Below are 19114 nucleotides of genomic sequence, written 5' to 3' on the forward strand. Positions count from 1 at the left end.
GTGAACACTGGACAGTGAGTGAGAGGAGAGAGTAATTTTCAAAAAAAAAAAAAAGTGAGAGGGCACGCACAGGTTCGGAGCATTCAGGTCGAGGGGTTTCTAGTTTCTTGCTGTGCGAGCGAGCGGCGTGCCGCCGGCGGCGGTGTGCCGGGATGGCGTCGCAGCAGGCGGAGAAGGCGGCGGAGCTGCAGGACCCGGAGATCCGGGCGGAGCTGGACCGGCGCGTCCGCGAGGAGGGCGAGACCGTCATCAAGAGCGGCGGCGGCGGCACCACCCACGACGCCCAGGAGCGCCTCGCCGAAGGTGAGCTCGATCGGCCGCGGCCGCCGGCCATCATATTATTCCTTCTCCTCCTCCCGGCGTGCCGCACGTGCATACCATGCGTGATTCTGACTACACGCGCGCGGGCACGTGCGTGTTGTTGTTGCGGCAGGGCGCAAGAAGGGAGGGCTGAGCCGCACGACGGAGTCCGGCAAGGAACGCGCCGAGAAGGAGGGCGCGGTGCGCGTCGAGCCCGACGAGAAGCAGCTCCAGCAGGCCAAGGAGAGCCTCGGCCGCGGCTGAAGGCGCGCGCCAACGGTTGACCACCGCAGCTTAGTAGCTTACCATGTAGTAGTAGTATATGTACCAAGCATACTAGTAGTATACTAGCCCACCACTAGGTAGCGTGCGTGTGTGATAGATGTGCCGGTTTGGGTCGGATGTGTAGGTGACGGTCGAAGGCTACAAAATTTTGGTCTCTGCATTGTAGCCATCGCCGTCTGTTTTGTCTCTGCGCCGCCCCTGTGCGCTGGTAGTTGAGCTCTGGCCGCAACATTTTGGTGCCTGCGCGTCTCCATGTCATCAGACATGTACATGGTTGTAGCCTTGAGCCCAATATATAAGGCCTCTATAGAAGAGGCCAGCACTGTTTATCTTGAAACTTTCTAGTTGGTTGTCTGTTGTCTACCGATTTATTTTACCGTCCTGGTCAACATTGAAAACGAACACGCTCCCGGCACGTCGCAGGAAAGATGGCCGCAACACAAACGTCCCAGATTCGTCGAGAAATCATTGTGGTGACAGGCCCAACATGTATAGAGGACGATCACATCGGCTTTTCAGAGCATGTAGTGTATACGTACGCGGTGTAAAATCATTAGGTACAGCAGCACGAAGGAAGCAAGCAAGAATCAGCCGGATCGCACATCGCGCACAGAGATGGATCCCTCCGATGATCCGCGCACACGCCCTGCCGATGGAGATCGCGATCAGCCGCGGCACCTGTCGATGGCGCTGCAGCCGCGGGTGTAGCTGTTGGCCGGCTTGCCGGGGCGGGTGGCCTCGGGGCCGGCGTTCTTCTCGCAGTTGCCCAGCACCTTGCAGTTGATCATGTTGGGCGGGTACGTCATGTACTCCACGCCGGCGGCCTCCTGCGCCGGCGCCAGCAGCAGGCACAGCGCCACCACGGCCGCCGCGGCCACCCTCGTGGAGCTCACCTTCTCCATACTCGCGCCGCCCGTCACAAGCTAGCGAAACAAAGGGCCGGTGTATGGAGAGGTGGTTTATTCCTTTTCTTGCAAAACAATGATCCCTCGATGAGGTAGGAGGGATCGAGATTTTGTAGGGGATGGTTGTCTAAAATATTTGTGGATGGGAGCAGATTTAGGGTCTCAGAAACGCCTAATAAGCTTCTATTTTGGCACCAGGAGGAGTTTCTCTCGTTTCAATTCAGAATGGGTGAAGCTCGTGGTTCGTCGTTCTGAGGTCTAGTTTTCCTTCTTTTCCCCCCCACAGATTAGCTAATGGTATCGTTGACTTTTCAAAATGAGTCAAATTTAGGTTTATCCCCTCTCCCGTCATATGAATAGGTTATTTTGGGCAAATGCTATACAGCGCTATAAGATACATGGGCTTCAGAATAGAGAACGTACTACGCCAGCAAGCTTATTTTCCATCTAAATTCGGTTGTAACCAGCCTTTCCACCAGACTAATTAAATTTAATACAAAAAGTAAAACTTATAGCTAATTATTATAATTACCTATCTCATATCCTCTTTCATCTATTAAATATTCTAACTTACAATACTCTAAAGATACATACTCATCATTATCCAGTTCTAATAGGTTTAGGTAGTAACAATATTTTTTCACTTTGTATCACACCTCCATATGTATTTGATATGTATTTAATTGAATTATATGTTTAAGCCATGCCAACAATAGAAAATTGATATTCTTATATCTTCCCCATACATAACACATGGCACGCACCATGGGTAGTATTTTTATACAAGCAATAACATAAATAATATATTAATAATGAGAGACACTAATTTGGAATTTCATAACTTAGATTCAGATTTAGGAGTTCCTTAAACTTTTAATAATGACAATTAGATAATTTATATACAAACTTAAGGGTTATTTGATATTATTTTTATAGTGGCATAGGTAGGTAATTTGTATGAAGATTAGAGGTTACTTTAAATTATTTTTATAGTAGTAGAGATTGCTAATTTAGATACATGTTTAGAGGGTCACTTTAGCCTATTTTTATAATAGCTAGAGATGGCAGCGGATCGGGTTCGGTGCGGGTATCCGCGGGTTTCGGTTTTTCGGGTTTCGGGTTTGGTGTTGGTTTTTCGCCCACGGTTTTCAGGTTCGGGTTCGGTTTCGGGTTCGGTTTCGGGTTTTGGTTTCCACCCGTGGATATCCAATGGATATCCGAAATAAATTATTTGGAATTAAAACTCATGTTTTATAATATGTTAATGATAATTTGTTTACTTAGACTATTAAATTTATTGAAAGTTGAGTCATGAAAATATTTATTATTTGTTGCATCTTGTTTATTCATGTGAATATGTGTATATTTATCTGCGGGTTTCGGGTATCCATTCGGGTTTCGGGTATCCATTCGGGTTTCGGGTATCCGCGGGTTTGGTTTTGGTGATGGATTTCCACCCGAATCGGTTTCGGGTTTCGATTTCGGGTGCACGGAGACTCCACCTGATCCGAACCCGACCCGTTGCCATCCTTAATAATAGCAGAAGTGGATATTTATTAGAAAAACAACAGATTCAGAAGCTATTATGATTATAGTTGTCGGATTGATCATCGGATGTTTTTATTTTATTTAGAATTTTTAGAATTTTTTTCTAGGTAACTTCACGTGAATACTTGAAAAGGAGGGTAGAAGAACCAGTATTCTCAGTATTTTCTTTTAGATAAGGGGAACTGGCCTCAGCTATCACATCGTGATAGTGTCCAGTTTCGTGCGAGTTGGTTCAACTCCGGTGATCGCCAGACTTTGGGACAGTGCGCCTCGGGGCCCCAGGGCAGGATCTTCCAGCTCTGGTTCTCGCCCTTGCACCACTCCCCGAGCACAAGGGTGGTGCCGTCGTGCACGCCGCCGTGGTCCTTGTCGCCCTGGAAGGCGTCGAAGCAGAGGCGGGTGTTGTTGACCATGCGGATGCAGCGGAAGCCCTCGCCGACGTCGTCCTTGCTCTCCGCCCACAACACCGACGCGTCCACCACCTCGGGGTTGAAGCGCACCAGATTCACCTGCGCGCACATGCATACGAATCGAGATCATCGATGGTGTCCTCAATTAGAATCCGGCCATATCCTGCTGGCAATCAATCAAAACACCACTAGATAGACTATATATACTACCCATGGTGCGTGCCATGTGTGGCTGACGGCGAGTCCGGTGGCCTTGTTGACGAGGCGAAGGCCGGCATGCCCTCCTCGTCCTTGACCCCGGTGCAGAAGCGCGTGTCCTTGTACCAGTGCTGGTGGATGTCCTCGGCATTGGCCGGGGCGAGCACGACGGCCGCGCCGTCGCGAACGGTGAGGCAGTAGTTCTCGTTGGCGCGGCAGAAGATCTTGAACACCTGCAGGTTGGGGCCCGACGCCGAGGGAGCCGGCTGGTTGTGGTGGTGGTGGTGCCCGAACCACGACATCTTGCTTGAATGCTTGGATCTCTTTAGTGGCAGTCGAAGGGGGGAAAGGGTCTCAGAATTTGGTCTAGAAAATCTAAAAACTGAGTTTTAAAAGGACTAAATTTTAATCATATACATTTTAAATTAAAAAATTTAAGGACTATATTGACTATTATGAGACTATTAGAGCCATAGTCATTACCACCCCTAGGCACACCACAACGCCAACGGTTGCCTGGATGACCAAGAGGAAATGAGTCATCCCCAGTAGTAAAACGCTGCATAAGGTTCCGATATCATTATCTACGTGCATTTCCGAAGAAAAAGTGGAGAAAGCATCCCTCTCATAATTGAAAAACAGTGGTTCGATTCCGATGAGCACATCTCCTCTCTCGCCATCCGCGTATACGGGCTCTTACCCGATAAGAATCTTCCAGCAGGTCAGCTACATGGGGTCGGGTCACCATCTGCGAAATGCTTCAGAATGCTAAAAAAATAGACGCACTTTGACCGCTAATTAAGGTCACCATCTGCAAAATACTTAGTCAGCTTTGCTCTATGCCGACTCTGAGCGACTGAACCGTTTGGAGTCAAGTTTGAAACATGTCCATCTCAATCCTGAACTCTAACTACCGCGTCCAACAAAAGCAGGTGAAGCATTCACAGCATCTGCCATCTGGAGTGCTGTGCGGAGCAACGGCTGGTTCGCCGCGTGAAACCTGGCTCCGGCTGGGCGCGGCGTCAGCAGATGAGCAGAGCTCCGCAACGTTATTGGTTGGTGCAAGTACCAAGCACAAGCAGTTTCCTCCGGATGCCATTACTGTTACCAGTAAATGGGCCCGAATCACGGCCTAAGCCAGTTTGTCACTGACTCACTGCTCGTGTTGTGTCATGTGAACCATGTCCTGGTGTGATTAGATTAGGTGAAGGTTTTGGTTACCAATCCCATATTTGATATCCCCGTCGTCACCGAGAAACAATTTTTCTTGAAGGACTTGCTCTAGTCTACAGTCGATCCAGTGACCCTTGACGTGGGAGAAGTCTACTGATCCCATTTAGCTGTAATCTTCCTTTTTGCTGCTGCGACAGCTTCTTTTGTTAAACTCTGGTTGAGTGGCACTTTTCTGCGCGTAGCTCTCGAGCCTTGTTGACTCTGTACAGCCGGTTTCCCCGGCCTCAACTACCTTGCTTTCAATAAAAGCAGGACCAAAGTTGGTCTTTGGTCTAATCTAGATGGTTGTAAGCAAATCTGAGGAACGAGAGTACTCTATTCTGTTTGTGATGAGTAAATTGTCAACCATGCAGTGTGATCGTGCGTTTGGTCTTTGGATTGCAGGTACACGGGCGTCGAGTGTCGACGGGGAGCTGCCGTGGAGGTGCTGTGGCCGATGGACCGTGCGGTGGACGGCGGTGAAGGGCAGCCGGGACCGGAGCTTGGACCGGGCGGCAGTTGTGGCGTCCACTCCTGTATCGAGGGCGCAAGCGGCGACGAAAGGCGGGTTTCTTGGTTTGCGCCACAAAACCAAGGAGGCGGACGGCGGTTGAAGACGCCAAGTTGTGGAGGCACGGGCGTCGGTCTCGGGACTGACGGAGGCGACGGGCGTCGACGGCGTCTAGGGCCTCGCTGCGGGCGAGGAGGTGACGGGCGTCGGGTGGCGTCTAGGGCCGTCAGAAGGCCGAGGCGGGAATGGCGTTTAGGGCCACGGCGCGGAGGCGGGAATCTTCCCGCGCGTGAGGTTTTGGCGATTTTCTCAAAACCGGCCACCTATCCGGATTTCGCGGACCCTCCAAAACCGCGGACTGGATCTTCATCAAGACAGCGGCATCGCGGAGAAGACTTCGTTTCGAAGAAAGAACCTCGGCCGTCGGATGAGATCGTGTACAGGGGTGCTGCAGGCCAACCGGTCTGACCGGTCCCTGGCACCGGTCTGACCGGTCCCTGGCACCGGTCTGACCGGTCTAACCAACTGGTCTGACCGGTCCAGCGTACCGGTCTGACCGGTCCCGCGGGTATAAATACCCCTTCACTTGTGTTAGGTTAATAGTGGCTTTTGTATTATGTCCGTGAATTCTCTGTTTCCCCAGGCCGCCGCCCCTGTGTTCCTCTCTCCCTGTTCATCTCTTTAGGGTAGATTTGAATGTTGTTTGTGTGAGAACTCTTGTGGATTTAATTGGGAAAGGAGGCCCTAACCTCCTCGTGCCCTCTGGGCGGTTTGAATCAATCCATCTCCTCGTTTTGTGCCTTGTTTGATGAAATTTCGGTTTCGTTTTTGGTACACTTGATTGCGAGGAGTCCACGAGTTCTATTCTGTGATTCCCGTGCTTCTAACCCTGTCCTAACCCCTCTAGAATCACTGGCGTGTTCGAATTCGATTTCTTGAGTTCTTGAGAAAACCCCAATCCCTTTTGATCTCCCCCATAATTCTCAAGATTCGTTGATCTTTAGGACGAGATCTTTTGGGGATATGTTCACGGGGTAGGGGCGAAGCTATCCCCCCAAGTTTCATCGATTTTCGTGGTCGTTTGGTTGAGATTCATCGTTTGAATCCAAGTTTTCGGGGGTTTTCTGGGTGCCACCGGTCAGACCGGTAGGCAAGACCGGTCAGACCGGTCTGCTAGTTCTTGAACAGCTGTGACCGGTCAGACCGGTCCTGTGCACCGGTCAGACCGGTCCAGGCAGATCAGTTCTGCAATTTTTCCGATTTGCTTCCGATTTGCTTCGTGGTTTTGCTCGCTCGTTCGAGGCCTTTTGTGTTGGTTTAGCTTTTCAATAGCTACTCCAAACTTTGGTCAGAACGATTAAGGGCTTGGGCGATTTTGGGACATAGGACGATGATTCAAATTTCGAAGAAATTTTGATCGGCTCCCATTCACCCCCCTTCTGGTCGCCGGTTTCGGTCCTTCAATTGGTATCAGAGCTTGGTTGAGGTTTACAGTACCTGAACCGGTTTGAAAACCACTTGGCGACCATGGCGAGTCTTGGTAAGATCCCGATGTTTTCCGGTGAGGATTATGCCTACTAGAAGGTTCGTATGAGAGCCTTCCTGCAGAGCATGGGAGCCGATGTCTGGGAGATTACCACGAACTAGCTTTACGAGGTGCTGGCTGTTCGGACCACGCCTCTTCAGGTGACCCAGGACGAGGCTTACGCCAAGGTTGTCAATGCCTTGTTCGCTGGCGTTTCTCGTGCGGAGTTGTCACATGTCCAGGGTTTTCAGGAAGCCCACAAAATTTGGACGTGCCTTGAGAACTACCACGAGCGTACACCTCAGGTGAAGGCCAGACTGTTCGAGACTCACCGGCATGAGTACGAGAACTTCACATAGGAGCCGGGTGAGAGCATTGACCTGATTTTCAGTCATTTTCAGTCGATTGTGAACAAGGTCAATGCGAACAGATCTGCTGGTGCCCTTGAGTACACAAAGCACGAGAAGGCACTCAAGTTGCTCTATGCACTTGACCGCTCTGTGTGGGATCTCAAGGTGAACACGATCATTGAGTCTGCAGGCTATGAGACTCTGACCGTGAATGAGCTTTTCAGCAAGCTCAAGGCCACGGAGGTGGATAACCAGACACGAGCCAAGCTCAATGGTGCCCCTCCTTCCAAGAGCGTCGCTCTTGTGACTAGCCCAGGTGGATCGAGCTCTAACGCTAACTCTGCTCTTGGCTTTTCTCTTGCCTCTTTGCCTTCTGTTTCAGATGAGCAGCTGGAGACGCTGGGCGACGACGACTTGTGCCTTCTCATCAGTAAGTTCCAGTGCGTCTACCACAACAGACAGAGAAAGAAGAACCCCGGGTGCTACAACTGCGGTGATCTGAACCACTTCATCGCCGATTGCCCCAAGAAGCCCGGCGGTGGCCAGAACAACTCCTTCGACTACTACCGACACCGCGACCGCGACGAGGGAGGCTCCAACAAGGAGTGTCGGCGCCACAAGCACCGCAGTCGTGACCGGGGAGGACGCTTCGACAAGGAGTCGCTCAAGAAGCGCTTCCAGTACAAGGCCAAGAAGCGGGAGAAAGCCTTCCTGACGCAGCTCAGCGACCTCGACAAGAGCTCCAACACCAACCGCTCTTCTTCACCGACCTCCGACGACGACGACAAGAAGAAGAAGAAGCGGGACAAGAAAGCCACCGGCTTCATCGGCCTTTGCTTGGCGGCCGGTTGGCGCAAGAGCTTCTGCACCATGGCGGGCGAAGCCGATGGTGCTTGTGCGTCTTCTGGTGGACATGCTACACCGACGCACTCCGGCTCTTCTCCTGGATCCGAGAGCGATTCAGAGGTAAACTCCACGATCGACCTGCTTGATACAGAGGTTAGGGAGTTATACGCCGCTCTCGACAACTAGAAAAGGCTGCTTAATGAAGCAGCTAGAGAGCGTAGAAAGCTTTGGGCTGAGCTGGCTTGTGCTAGGGAGAAATCTAGTGAGGATGAGTACGCTAGCTGCATATCTCACATGAATGATCTTATTGCTCTCCGTGCCAAGCATGATGAGAACGTCGCGAACTTAGATGTTGCTAAGACTTCACTTTCTGACGTGTCTCACGAGCTAGCCAAGGCCAAGAATGAGCTTGAACTTGTCAATGACGCTCCCATTGTTAGTGATGTGCTTGAATGCGATGAGTGTCCTATCTTCAAGTCTGATCTAGCTTCTTTGCAGTCCAAGTTTGCTACGTTTGTGAACTAGAGGAGCTTAGATCTAGGCCTGTTTTGCTTGGCGCTTGTATGCTTTGTCCCATGTTTAGGTCGGAGCTAGAGGAGAAGAATGCTTTGATCAAGTCTTTTGGAAAGACTAAGGTCGTAGAGTCTAGCTCATCTATTGACTGCTCTGTTTGCCCTGGTTTGATTGCTGATTTAGATAGTCTTGCGGTAGAGAAAGCCAACTTGGAGAATGAGAACACATACTTAGGGCGATTCTGAGTTGGGTTTCTAGCAGTGAGCCGCAGTTGGGCATGATGATTAAGCAGTTCAAGCGTGGTGATGGGTTTGGGGTTGGTTACACATACACGAAGTTAGACTTTGACAAGTTCTATGGTAAGATTGGCAAGGCTGCTGGAAACACTGCTAGCACGAGCACGCAGCCTTCGCTTGTTGACCCCGCGGATGGTGTGCTTAAAGAACCACCGAAAGCACATCCGCAGAAGCAGGTTTGGGTTTCAAAGCCCAATGAGCTGAGGAATTCCCTCGACACGCTCCCTACTGCCACAGCCCAATTGCCCAGAAGAAGGGGGCTGCTCCTCCCCGTCCGCAGGCTAGGCCTCCACCTCCCAAGCGTGAGGTGAGGTACCACTGCGAGTTCTGTGATAGGGAAGGTCACCTGGAGGAGTTTTGCTTCAGGAGGAAGTGGGCTGTGAGGAGAGAGCAGGAGAGACGGAACGCGGACATGTACTCTGCTCGGGTGCATGGTCCTTCTCGGCGTGGTGATAGGCAAGATGCTAGGGCGCGCCGTGTAGGTGGAGGTCAGGGAGACGGTGGTGGTTACCGTGCTCCAGCGAGTGGTCGCTTTGCCGGCCGTGCTCCTGGTCGTTTTCAGTACGGCTATGGACCACGGGACCGAGGCTTTGGAGGAGGTTTTGAGGCTCCACACTTTCCTCGCGGTGGTGTTCGTCAGTCACGCGGTAGACGGGACGGGGGATACGCTTTGTCTGATTTTGCTAACCCTTCTGTAGAGCAAATGGCTCGACACTGGTTTGATTCTCACTTTGCTAACCCCAGTGTTGAGACATTTGCTCACCCTTTGTCTCACTACTGATGTGCAGGTCAGAGGCTTGGAGAACAGGTGGATCATGGACTCCGGTTGTTCGCGCCACATGACCAGAAATGACAAATGGTTCTCCAGCCTCACCCCGATGCACTCAAAGGAGTACATTGTCTTCGGGGATAATGGAAGAGGAAAGGTACGTGGACTTGGCGCTGTTCGAGTTTCTGATCGCTTTACCCTGAGAGAAGTTGCTTTGGTTTCGAATCTTGGTTTTAATTTGCTCTCTGTTTCGCAACTTCTTGATGAGGGGTTTGAGGTTCGCTTCAAGGAGGGTTGTTCGCGTGTTTTGGATACCAGGGGAGATTTGGTTTGCCGGATTACACCTCGCGATCGGGTTTTCTTGGTTGACTTCTCTGGAACTCCTTTTGGCCCTTCTCTTTGCTTGATGGCTGGTCCTTCTTCTGATTTGTGGAAGTGGCATAGGAGACTAGGACATTTGAGCTTCGATTTGTTGTCGAGACTAAGCTCACTTGGCCTGATCCGAGGATTGCCCAAATTGAAGTTTGAAAATGACCTTGTTTGCCATCCGTGTCGCCACAGGAAGATGATTGCCGCTTCTCATCCACCTGTTAATCAGGTGATGACCGCTCACCCTGGAGAGTTGTTACACATGGACACAGTTGGTCCTTCTAGGGTGATGTCTGTTGGTGGGAAGTGGTACGTTCTTGCGATGGTGGACGACTTTTCTCGTTATTCTTGGGTCTTTTTCATGAGAACCAAGGATGAGACTTTCGAGTTTGTTCGAGACTTGATCTTGAGGTTGAAAAACGAGTTACCCCAGGCCATGAGAGCGATCTACAGTGACAATGGCACAGAATTCAAAAACGCTCGTTTTGACGCCTTTTGCAGTGATCAAGGGCTCGAACGCCAGTATTCTTCTCCCTACACTCCACAGCAGAATGGAGTTGTAGAGCGGAAGAATCGGACGCTGGTTGAGATGGCGAGGACGATGCTCAATGAGCATAGGACTCCTCGCAAATACTGGGCTGAGGCGGTTAACACCACTTGTTACGTGTCCAACCGCATTTTCTTGCTTGCCTTCATGCACAGGACTTCTTATGAGTTGCGGTTTGGACGTCAGCCCCGTGTTGACCATCTCAGAGTTTTCGGGTGCCGGTGCTTTGTGCTGAAAGATGGAAATCTTGATAAGTTTGAGTCTCGCTCGTCTGACGGTATTTTTCTCGGTTATGCTTCTCACTCTAGAGCGTACCGTGTGCTGATTATTGATACTAATATCGTCAGAGAGACTTGTGAAGTCACTTTCGACAAGACTGCACCGTGCAATTCTTCTGTCTTTGAAGTTGCAGGAGATGATGAGCTCGGCACCTCCATCTTTGAAGATGAGGAGGAAGAAGCTGCAGATGGCGAGGCTGAGGCTACCGCGCGGGCTGTGAACCCAGCTATCTCTGCTACGAGCTCGGACGATGGCGACGGCCCCGACCCGACTACGTCTACTTCCCAAGGGCTGTTCGAGGAGGTGACTCAGGCTACACCAGCTGCACTTGAGGAGACACCAGCTTTGGTTGAGGGGGAGGCGACTTCGACACGGGAAGCACCACGACACATTCAGCGTCGACATCCACCTCAATAGATGCTAGGTGATCTCAACAAGCGAGTCACCAGGTCCAAGGTAACAAGTATCGCTGGCTTTGTTCATTCAGCATTTGTTGCCTCTTTTGAGCCCAAAGATATTGGACACGCTCTTTCTGATTCTAATTGGGTCAATGCCATGCATGAGGAACTTGAAAATTTTGAAAGAAACCAAGTTTGGGTTTTAGTCGAGCCTCCACCTGCTTGTAATCCCATCGGAACGAAGTGGGTTTTCAAAAACAAACAGGGTGAGGATGGTTTGGTTGTTCGGAATAAGGCTCGACTTGTTGCCCAGGGGTTTTGCCAAAAAGAGGGTATTGATTTTGAGGAAACATTTGCTCCTATTACTCGTTTGGAGGCTATTCGAATCTTTCTTGCATTTGCTGCTTCCAAGGGTTTTAAGGTTTTCCAAATGGATGTTAAATCTGCCTTCTTGAATGGTTTTATCGAAAAAGAGATTTGTGTGAAGCAACCCCCTGGTTTCGAAAATCCCAAGTTTCCAAACCGTGTTTATAAACTCCAGAAAGCTCTTTACGGTTTGAAACAGGCACCTAGAGCTTGGTATGATAGATTGAAAACCTTTTTGCTGGCTCAGGGCTTTAAAATGGGATGTGTGGATAAAACTTTGTTCCTCATGCGATCTGGCACTGATTTCCTTTTGGTTCAGATATACGTGGATGATATTATCTTTGGTGGCTCTTCTCACGCTCTTGTCTCCAAGTTTTCTGAGCAGATATCTAGGGAGTTCGAGATGAGCATGATAGGTGAGCTACAGTTCTTCCTCGGGCTGTAGATCAAGCAAACTCCTCAGGGCACTTTTGTCCATCAAGCCAAGTACACTCGAGACTTGCTGCGGAAGTTCGACATGAGCGACTTGTTTCCTCAGCCGACTCCGATCAGCAGATCGACGGCGCTTGATGAGGACTTGGACGGCGAGGCGGTGGACCAGAAGGAGTACAGGAGCATGATCGGCTCTCTCCTGTACCTGACGGCGACGCAACTGGACATCCAGTTCGGCGTCTGCCTCTGTGCGCGGTATCAGGATTCGCCGCGCACCTCCCACAGGCAGGTGGTGAAACGCATCTTCAGGTATCTGAAGTTCACCCCTGAATTTGGTCTTTGGTATTCTGCGGATTCTTCTCTGGTTTTGGTGGGCTTTTCTGATGCCGATTTCGGTGGGTGTCGGTTGGATCGCAAGTCGACATCCGGCACTTGTCAATTTCTCGGTACATCTTTGGTGTCTTGGTCCTCTCGCAAGTAGGCTAGCGTAGCGCTTTCTTCCACAGAAACTGAGTATGTTGCCGCTGCTAGTTGCTGCTCCCAGATACTTTGGATTAACAAATCTTGCAGAATTATGGATTGAGTTTTGGTAGGGTTCCCATCCTTGTAGACAATATGTCGCTATTAGCATTACAAAGAAGTCTGTCCTACACTCCAGAACCAAGCACATAGACATCCGATTCCATTTCCTGTGAGACAACCATGAGAGAGGACACATAGACCTGATCCATGTCCCTTCAGAGAGGCAAACCGTAGATATTCTCACCAAACCGCTAGAGCAGGACACCTTTACTCGCTTGCGAGGGGAGCTTGGGGTTTGTTACCCCTTTTGATCGCTGACTTTTCTTTGGTTAGCTTTGTAGGCTTTATTTGCTCCTCTTTGATCTCTAGGTTTGGTAGTTGCATTGTGCATATGCATTGTACATTTTGCATTTTGCATTGTCTCACTTGCACTAGTATTCTTGTATACATTGCTATGATCTTCTAGTGGCTGCTAGTATGAGTTGATAAACTTGATCATGTATAGCTTGCTCCATTGTGTATATGACATCATCTGAGTTAAGTTATTTTGATTTGAAAATCTGAAAACATGATCACCCTGTCTTGGCTACTAGCATATTAGGGTGTGTTGATGTGCTTTGCTATCTTATTCATGCTAGTGTGCCTTTTTGTTCAGCAATTCATACTTGAAATGATCTAAATCTGATAAAATTGCTTGAACTATTCTTGAAATGGATTGAAAAGATCCAGGTGGGATTGCTTGTCGCACTGATCGAGCTTTCGGGACGGCTCCCTTTGCACTTGTGAGAACCCGGGCAAGGCTGTGCATGACTGAAATGAGTGCTTTAAGCTTCTGATTGTCTTTTGACATAGGCTTGGCCTCGTTGCTAAGTAAAGCATGATAAACTTTCAACCCCTGGCATTAAAAATTGATTGCTATAAATTTGTTTGAAAAATGAATGTTGGCAACTTGTTTTGGCTGATTTGGCTCACCTGTATGAGTATGATTAGCACTGCTTTCCATTCTCTACTTGTTAGTGCTAGATCATGGGTGATGCTTTTATTTCTCCTAAACTGAACTTGCCTAGCTCTAGACTGATTTGATATACCCTGTTGAGCTAGATGCAGGTCCTGTTTATGGATGCACATGTGCTTGAGACTAGATGTTGCTCATATCTTTGTATCTCTGAATGCTTTCACTTACACCTCCTGCATCGCATTCATTGCATAGCATCTGTTCAGGGGGAGTTTCAGCTTCAGGGGGAGCTTTAGGTCTTTTTAGACTTGATGTGTGCATGTGCCAACAAGGGGGGAATTTTGAGAGAAGTGATCGAACAAGGGGGAGACTTGTTTAATTTTTGAAAGACTTGTTGTGCACAGGGCTTTGAGAGTGCATCATTTTGGGAGAGTTGCACATGTGAGAGGGAAAAACTTTGCTTGTGGAGTTTCTGCTTTGGTTTTGGCTCGTTTGATTTTTTGAAAAACTTGTTGTGCACAGGGCTTTGAGAGTGCATCATTTTGGGAGAGTTGCACTTGTGAGAGGGAAAAGCTTTGCTTTGGGAGTTTCTGATTTGCTCTTGGCTCCTGGTTTTCCTTGTTTTCCCTCTGCTTCTTGCATGACTGCGTCGAGCGTTACCTCTGTCTTTGAGGAGTCATGTTTTGGCTTTTGATCGATTGCGTCGAGCTTTTGCCCTTGTCTTAGGGGATCGATCTTTGCTTAAGTAAGTGACTGTTTCTGCCTTTCTGAACTTTTTGTCACTTGCTTGTGCTTCTTTGTTCTTCTTTGGTTTCACTTCTCTTGGTTCATTTGTGGTGTGTTGACAATGCACTCATCAAGGGGGAGATTGAGGAACGAGAGTACTCTATCCTGCTTGTGATGAGTGAATTGTCAACCGTGCGGTGTGATCATACGCTTGGTCTTTGGATTGCAGGTACACGGGCGTCGAGTGTCGACGGGGAGCTGCCGTGGAGGTGCTGTGGCCGATGGACCGTGCGGTGGACGGCGGTGAAGGACAGCCGGGACCGGAGCTTGGACCGGGCGGCAGCTGTGGCGTCCACTCCTGGATCGAGGGCGCAAGCGGCAATGGAAGGCGGGTTTCTTGGTTTGCGCCACAAAACCAAGGAGGCGGACGGCGGTTGAAGACGCCAAGTTGTGGAGGCACGGGCGTCCGTCTCGGGACTGACGGAGGCGACGGGCGTCGACGGCATCTAGGGCCTCACTGCGGGCGAGGAAGTGACGGGCGTCGGGCGGCGTCTAGGGCCGTCAGAAGGCCGAGGCGGGAACGGCGTCTAGGGCCACGGTGCGGAGGCGGGAATATTCCCGCGCGTGAGGTTTTGGTGGTTTTCTCAAAATCGGCCACCTACCCGGGTTTCGTGGACCCTCCAAAACCGCGGACTGGATCTTCATCAAGACGGCGGCATCGCGGAGAAGACTTCGTTTTGAAGAAAGAACCTCGGCCGTCGGATGAGATCGTGTACAGGGGTGCTGCAGGCCAACCGGTCTGACCGGTCCCTGGCACCGGTCTGACCAGTCTAACCAACCGGTCTGACCGGTCCAACGTACCGGTCTGACCGGTCCCGCGGGTATAAATACCCCTTCACTTGTGTTAGGTTAATAGCGGCTTTTGTATTATGTCCGTGAATTCTCTGTTTCCTCAGGCCGCCGCCCCTGTGTTCCTCTCTCCCTGTTCATCTCTTTAGGGTAGATTTAAATATTGTTTGTGTGAGAACTCTTGTGGATTTGATTGGAAAAGGAGACCCTAACCTCCTCGTGCCCTCTGAGCGGTTTGAATCAATCCATCTCCTCGTTTTGTGCCTTGTTTGATGAAATTTCGATTTCGTTTTTGGTGCACTTGATTGCGAGGAGTCCACGAGTTCTTTTCTGTGATTCCCGTGCTTCTAACCCTGTCCTAACCCCTCTGGAATCACTGGCGTGTTCGAATTCAATTTCTTGAGTTCTTGAGAAAACCCCAATCCCTTTTGATCTCCCCCATAATTCTCAAGATTCGTTGATTTTTAGGACGAGATCTTTTGGGGATATGTTCACGGGGTAGGGGCGAAGCTATCCCCCAAGTTTCATCGATTTTCGTGGTCGTTTGGTTGAGATTCATCATTTGAATCTAAGTTTTCGGAGGTTTTCTGAGTGCTACCGGTCAGACCGGTATTGCCTACCGGTCTGCTAGTTCTTGAACAGCTGTGACCGGTCAGACCGGTCCTGTGCACCGGTCAGACCGGTCCAGGCAGATCAGTTCTGCAGTTTTTCCGATTTGCTTCCGATTTGCTTCGTGGTTTTGTTCGCTTGTTCGTGGGCTTTTGAGTTGGTTTAGCTTTTTAATAGCTACTCCAAACTCTGGTCAGAACACTTGAGGGATTGGGTGATTTTCGGGACATCGGCCGACGGTTTTGAAATTTCGAAGAAATTTTGATCGGCTCCCATTCACCCCCCCCTCTGATCGCCGGCTTCGGTCCTTCAAAATCTCGTAGTTTTGCTGTTTGCTTAGCCTGCCAAATGCGTTCTCCGTGTCCAAAACTCGAAATCGCGAACTAAAACGTGTCCCGTCTCGAAGCAGAAAAGGTGCCAATGCGGACCTCCAGCTTGTTTGTATCTTATCTCTGACAAGGAGGTAACCAGTCACGATGTAATGGTAGCGGCGGCGTCAATTATTTCGACTAGCCTATCAACCGTGATCCTACACAGACTAATTAGAATCAATATAAAAATAAAGCTTATAATTAATAATTATAATTATCTATTTAAACCCTCTTTCATCTATTAAATATTCTACGCATTCTTTAAAATATATATTTATCATTATCTAATTGCAATAGATTTCATTTTGCATCACACCTCCATATGTGTTTGACATATATTTAATTAACTCATTTGTTTGTGAATTGGTATTCTTATCTCTTCTATCATACAGAATACATGGTGACACATATCATGGATAGCATTTTTTATATAAACAATAACATAAATTATGTACCAATAATGATAGAAATAGTAACTTAGAATTTTATATTGGTACATTTTAATATTTTATTTAATAATAACATAATTGGATAATTTATATGTAATTTAGAGGGTTATTTGCACTATTTTATAATAGCATATGTGGATAATTTACATGAATATTAGGGAGTTATTTTAGATTTTTTTATAATGGCAGAGTTGGGGTAATTTAGATATATGTTAGAGGTTACTCTAGTCTATGTTTCATAATATTAGAGGTGGGTAATTTATTAAAAAAATAATAGAATCAATGGCAATTATGATTAGAGTTGTCGAATTGATGGCCTGATGTTTCTGATTTCTGTGAGAATTTTTATATTTTCTCTATTTTTTTAGAGTGTCCACATAGGATCGAGGTGGCATCACATGGGACTTAAAAAAATGCCTCCAATATTCTCCCCACCAAATAACCACAGGAAAAGGATATTGTTGCCACGTGAAAATTTCTCTGATTATTTCTCTTACATTATAGAGATGAGGAATCTATCTTTAATGACTTCAAATGTAAATAGAATGTACTCCAAGCTGCATAGTTGCAGATCTTGTCAAGAGTTACAGTTTTCTTATAAAAATTGATCTGATCCGCATGATAAGAATATAATTTTTCTACACAGTAGGAGGTTATCACCTATCATTCTGTTCGGTTGGCTGTGGCTGGTGGCTGATTCGGTATGAGAGAAAAGCAATGCTGATTGGTTGTCATAAATTCATAGATAATTGTGAGGCTTGCAACTGATAAGAGTTACTTTTTTTCCTTGCATGATCCCTCTCATTTGTTCATATTTGACGCAATTAAACTATGATATTTTTTGACGTCTTGGTCCAGTGTGATATATCTTATTTACCAATTACTTTATATATATCATTCTCCATCTCCATTTATAGTGTTTTTTCCTTATTTCAAGCCTTACCTCAATGTGTGTGATATTTACTTAGCTTATCTATGTGTTTAACATGGAAATAGATATGCTCATTGCTTTCACATAATTTGGAAATTTAGATATATATAAGAGTACTTTGGGATCTTTAATAATGAAATAATTAATATGTAAATCTAGGAGTTAATTGCTTTAGGTCATTTTTTATTGATGATGAAGTTTACTAATTTAGATACAAATTTAGAAAGTTACTTTAGAATATTTATCATAATGATGTAGATGGGTTATTTAGATGATGATCAGGGGTTACTTTAGATCATTCTTATGTAATGATAAAGATGGATAATTTTGATACATATAGATTTATGGGGGGTGGGTTACAAATTTTTATGGTAGAAGTTGATAATACTTTAGGAAATGGAATAGACCTAATTTCTATTATTATCAATGATCATTATAGTCTTCTGGATCGATTATCGGATGCTTCTGATTTTTGTGAGAACTTTCTATTTTTGAATACGTCTGTTAAGGATTAACGTGAAGTAGGAAAGATGTACGGAATTAGAGTATTAATTTCCTTCCCTACTTATAGATGAAGCTTGAAACAATTAATGGTTAAATGCATGGCTTAGGCCCCCCAAAAAACATGTTCCCTCATTTAACAATACAGATGGATCATAAAGTTGACAATGCCTAAAGGAGTGCGAGCCAACTTCAAACGCATCGTCAAGTCGAGAGCTTAGTTTGTATGTCCAAATTCGTTTCATGAGGGTCTAATCATCCATGAGAAACACAGATTCAAGCTAGCATTGTGCATAACTAAAATTCTGTTCCGCTTCTACCAGAAAAATAAAGATCTCATCATTGGTTCTCTCTTTCCACCATTCAAGGGCATAGCGGCATAGCTTATACAAATCGAGAGGCACATAGGGGAAAACCACCGGTCAGCTTCTCACGCATGAGCGGCAGCGCACGGTGTTGGGTGTTGGCGCGCGACGCAGATCATCAGCCGCGGCACTGGCTGATTGAGCTGCAGCCGGGGGTGTACGTGTTAGCCGGCTTCCCCGGGCGGGTGGGATCGGCAGCGGCGGCGAGCTTTCTGTCGCAGGTGCCGGAGATCTCGCAATCGCCCTTGCTTGAGCCCAGCTGTGGCGATGACGATGCTTCCGCGGCGTCGGCCGCCTGCCCTGCCAGCAACACGACCAGTAGTAGAAGAAGCACGGCCATCCGCGTGTTCACCTTCTCCATGGATGGATGGTATGTATGTTTATGTCTCGGCAAAAAAAAAAGATAATGTGCTGTGAAAAGTGTTTTATTGCTTGGCGCGCGACGGATTAAAATACGGATGAAACGTGAATTTTATAGGAGGTGGTTGTCTAATAAATGAGCGGGCGAGAGCGGATTTAGGGCCCGGATTGTATGCTTAGGGAAACCTCTTGCGCTCTATTTTGTTATGGGGCTTGTGCTCTATTTTAAGCATGGGAGGTTTTCTCGTTCTAAAAGAATAATTGAACTTCTGTAATTTCCCGTACGTATAAAAGCCAACTAGCCGCCTCGTCCCTTTATCCATTAGTAAGTATAGTACTTTCTCCATTTTAAATTATAAAATTGTGCATTTAGGGAGGTGGTTTTATTTTGGTGTTAAGCTGATACGACACTCTGAT

The 19114-nt window shown here is 47.8% G+C and overlaps 2 protein-coding genes and 1 pseudogene across 2 annotated transcripts; 1 reads left to right on the forward strand and 2 right to left on the reverse strand.

Moving 5' to 3' along the window:
• Nucleotides 1–922, forward strand: LOC120710456 (late embryogenesis abundant protein EMB564-like). The gene is made up of 2 exons (XM_039996139.1): nucleotides 1–303; nucleotides 434–922. Exons 1-2 carry the CDS (start codon nucleotides 153–155, stop codon nucleotides 562–564), a joined length of 282 nt encoding a protein of 93 aa, XP_039852073.1. The 5' UTR covers nucleotides 1–152; the 3' UTR covers nucleotides 565–922.
• Nucleotides 923–1053: 131 nt separating this feature from the next.
• LOC120710457 lies at nucleotides 1054–1657 on the reverse strand. Its single transcript, XM_039996140.1, has one exon. The coding sequence runs from the start codon at nucleotides 1485–1487 to the stop codon at nucleotides 1251–1253; it is 237 nt and encodes a 78-aa protein (XP_039852074.1). The 5' UTR covers nucleotides 1488–1657; the 3' UTR covers nucleotides 1054–1250.
• Nucleotides 1658–3226: 1569 nt separating this feature from the next.
• On the reverse strand, nucleotides 3227–3948 carry LOC120709441 (annotated as a pseudogene).
• Between the last annotated feature and the right edge of the window lie 15166 nt (nucleotides 3949–19114).

Source organism: Panicum virgatum, chromosome 5K (assembly GCF_016808335.1).
Source record: "Panicum virgatum strain AP13 chromosome 5K, P.virgatum_v5, whole genome shotgun sequence".
In the NCBI taxonomy this organism is placed as follows: Eukaryota; Viridiplantae; Streptophyta; class Magnoliopsida; order Poales; family Poaceae; genus Panicum; species Panicum virgatum.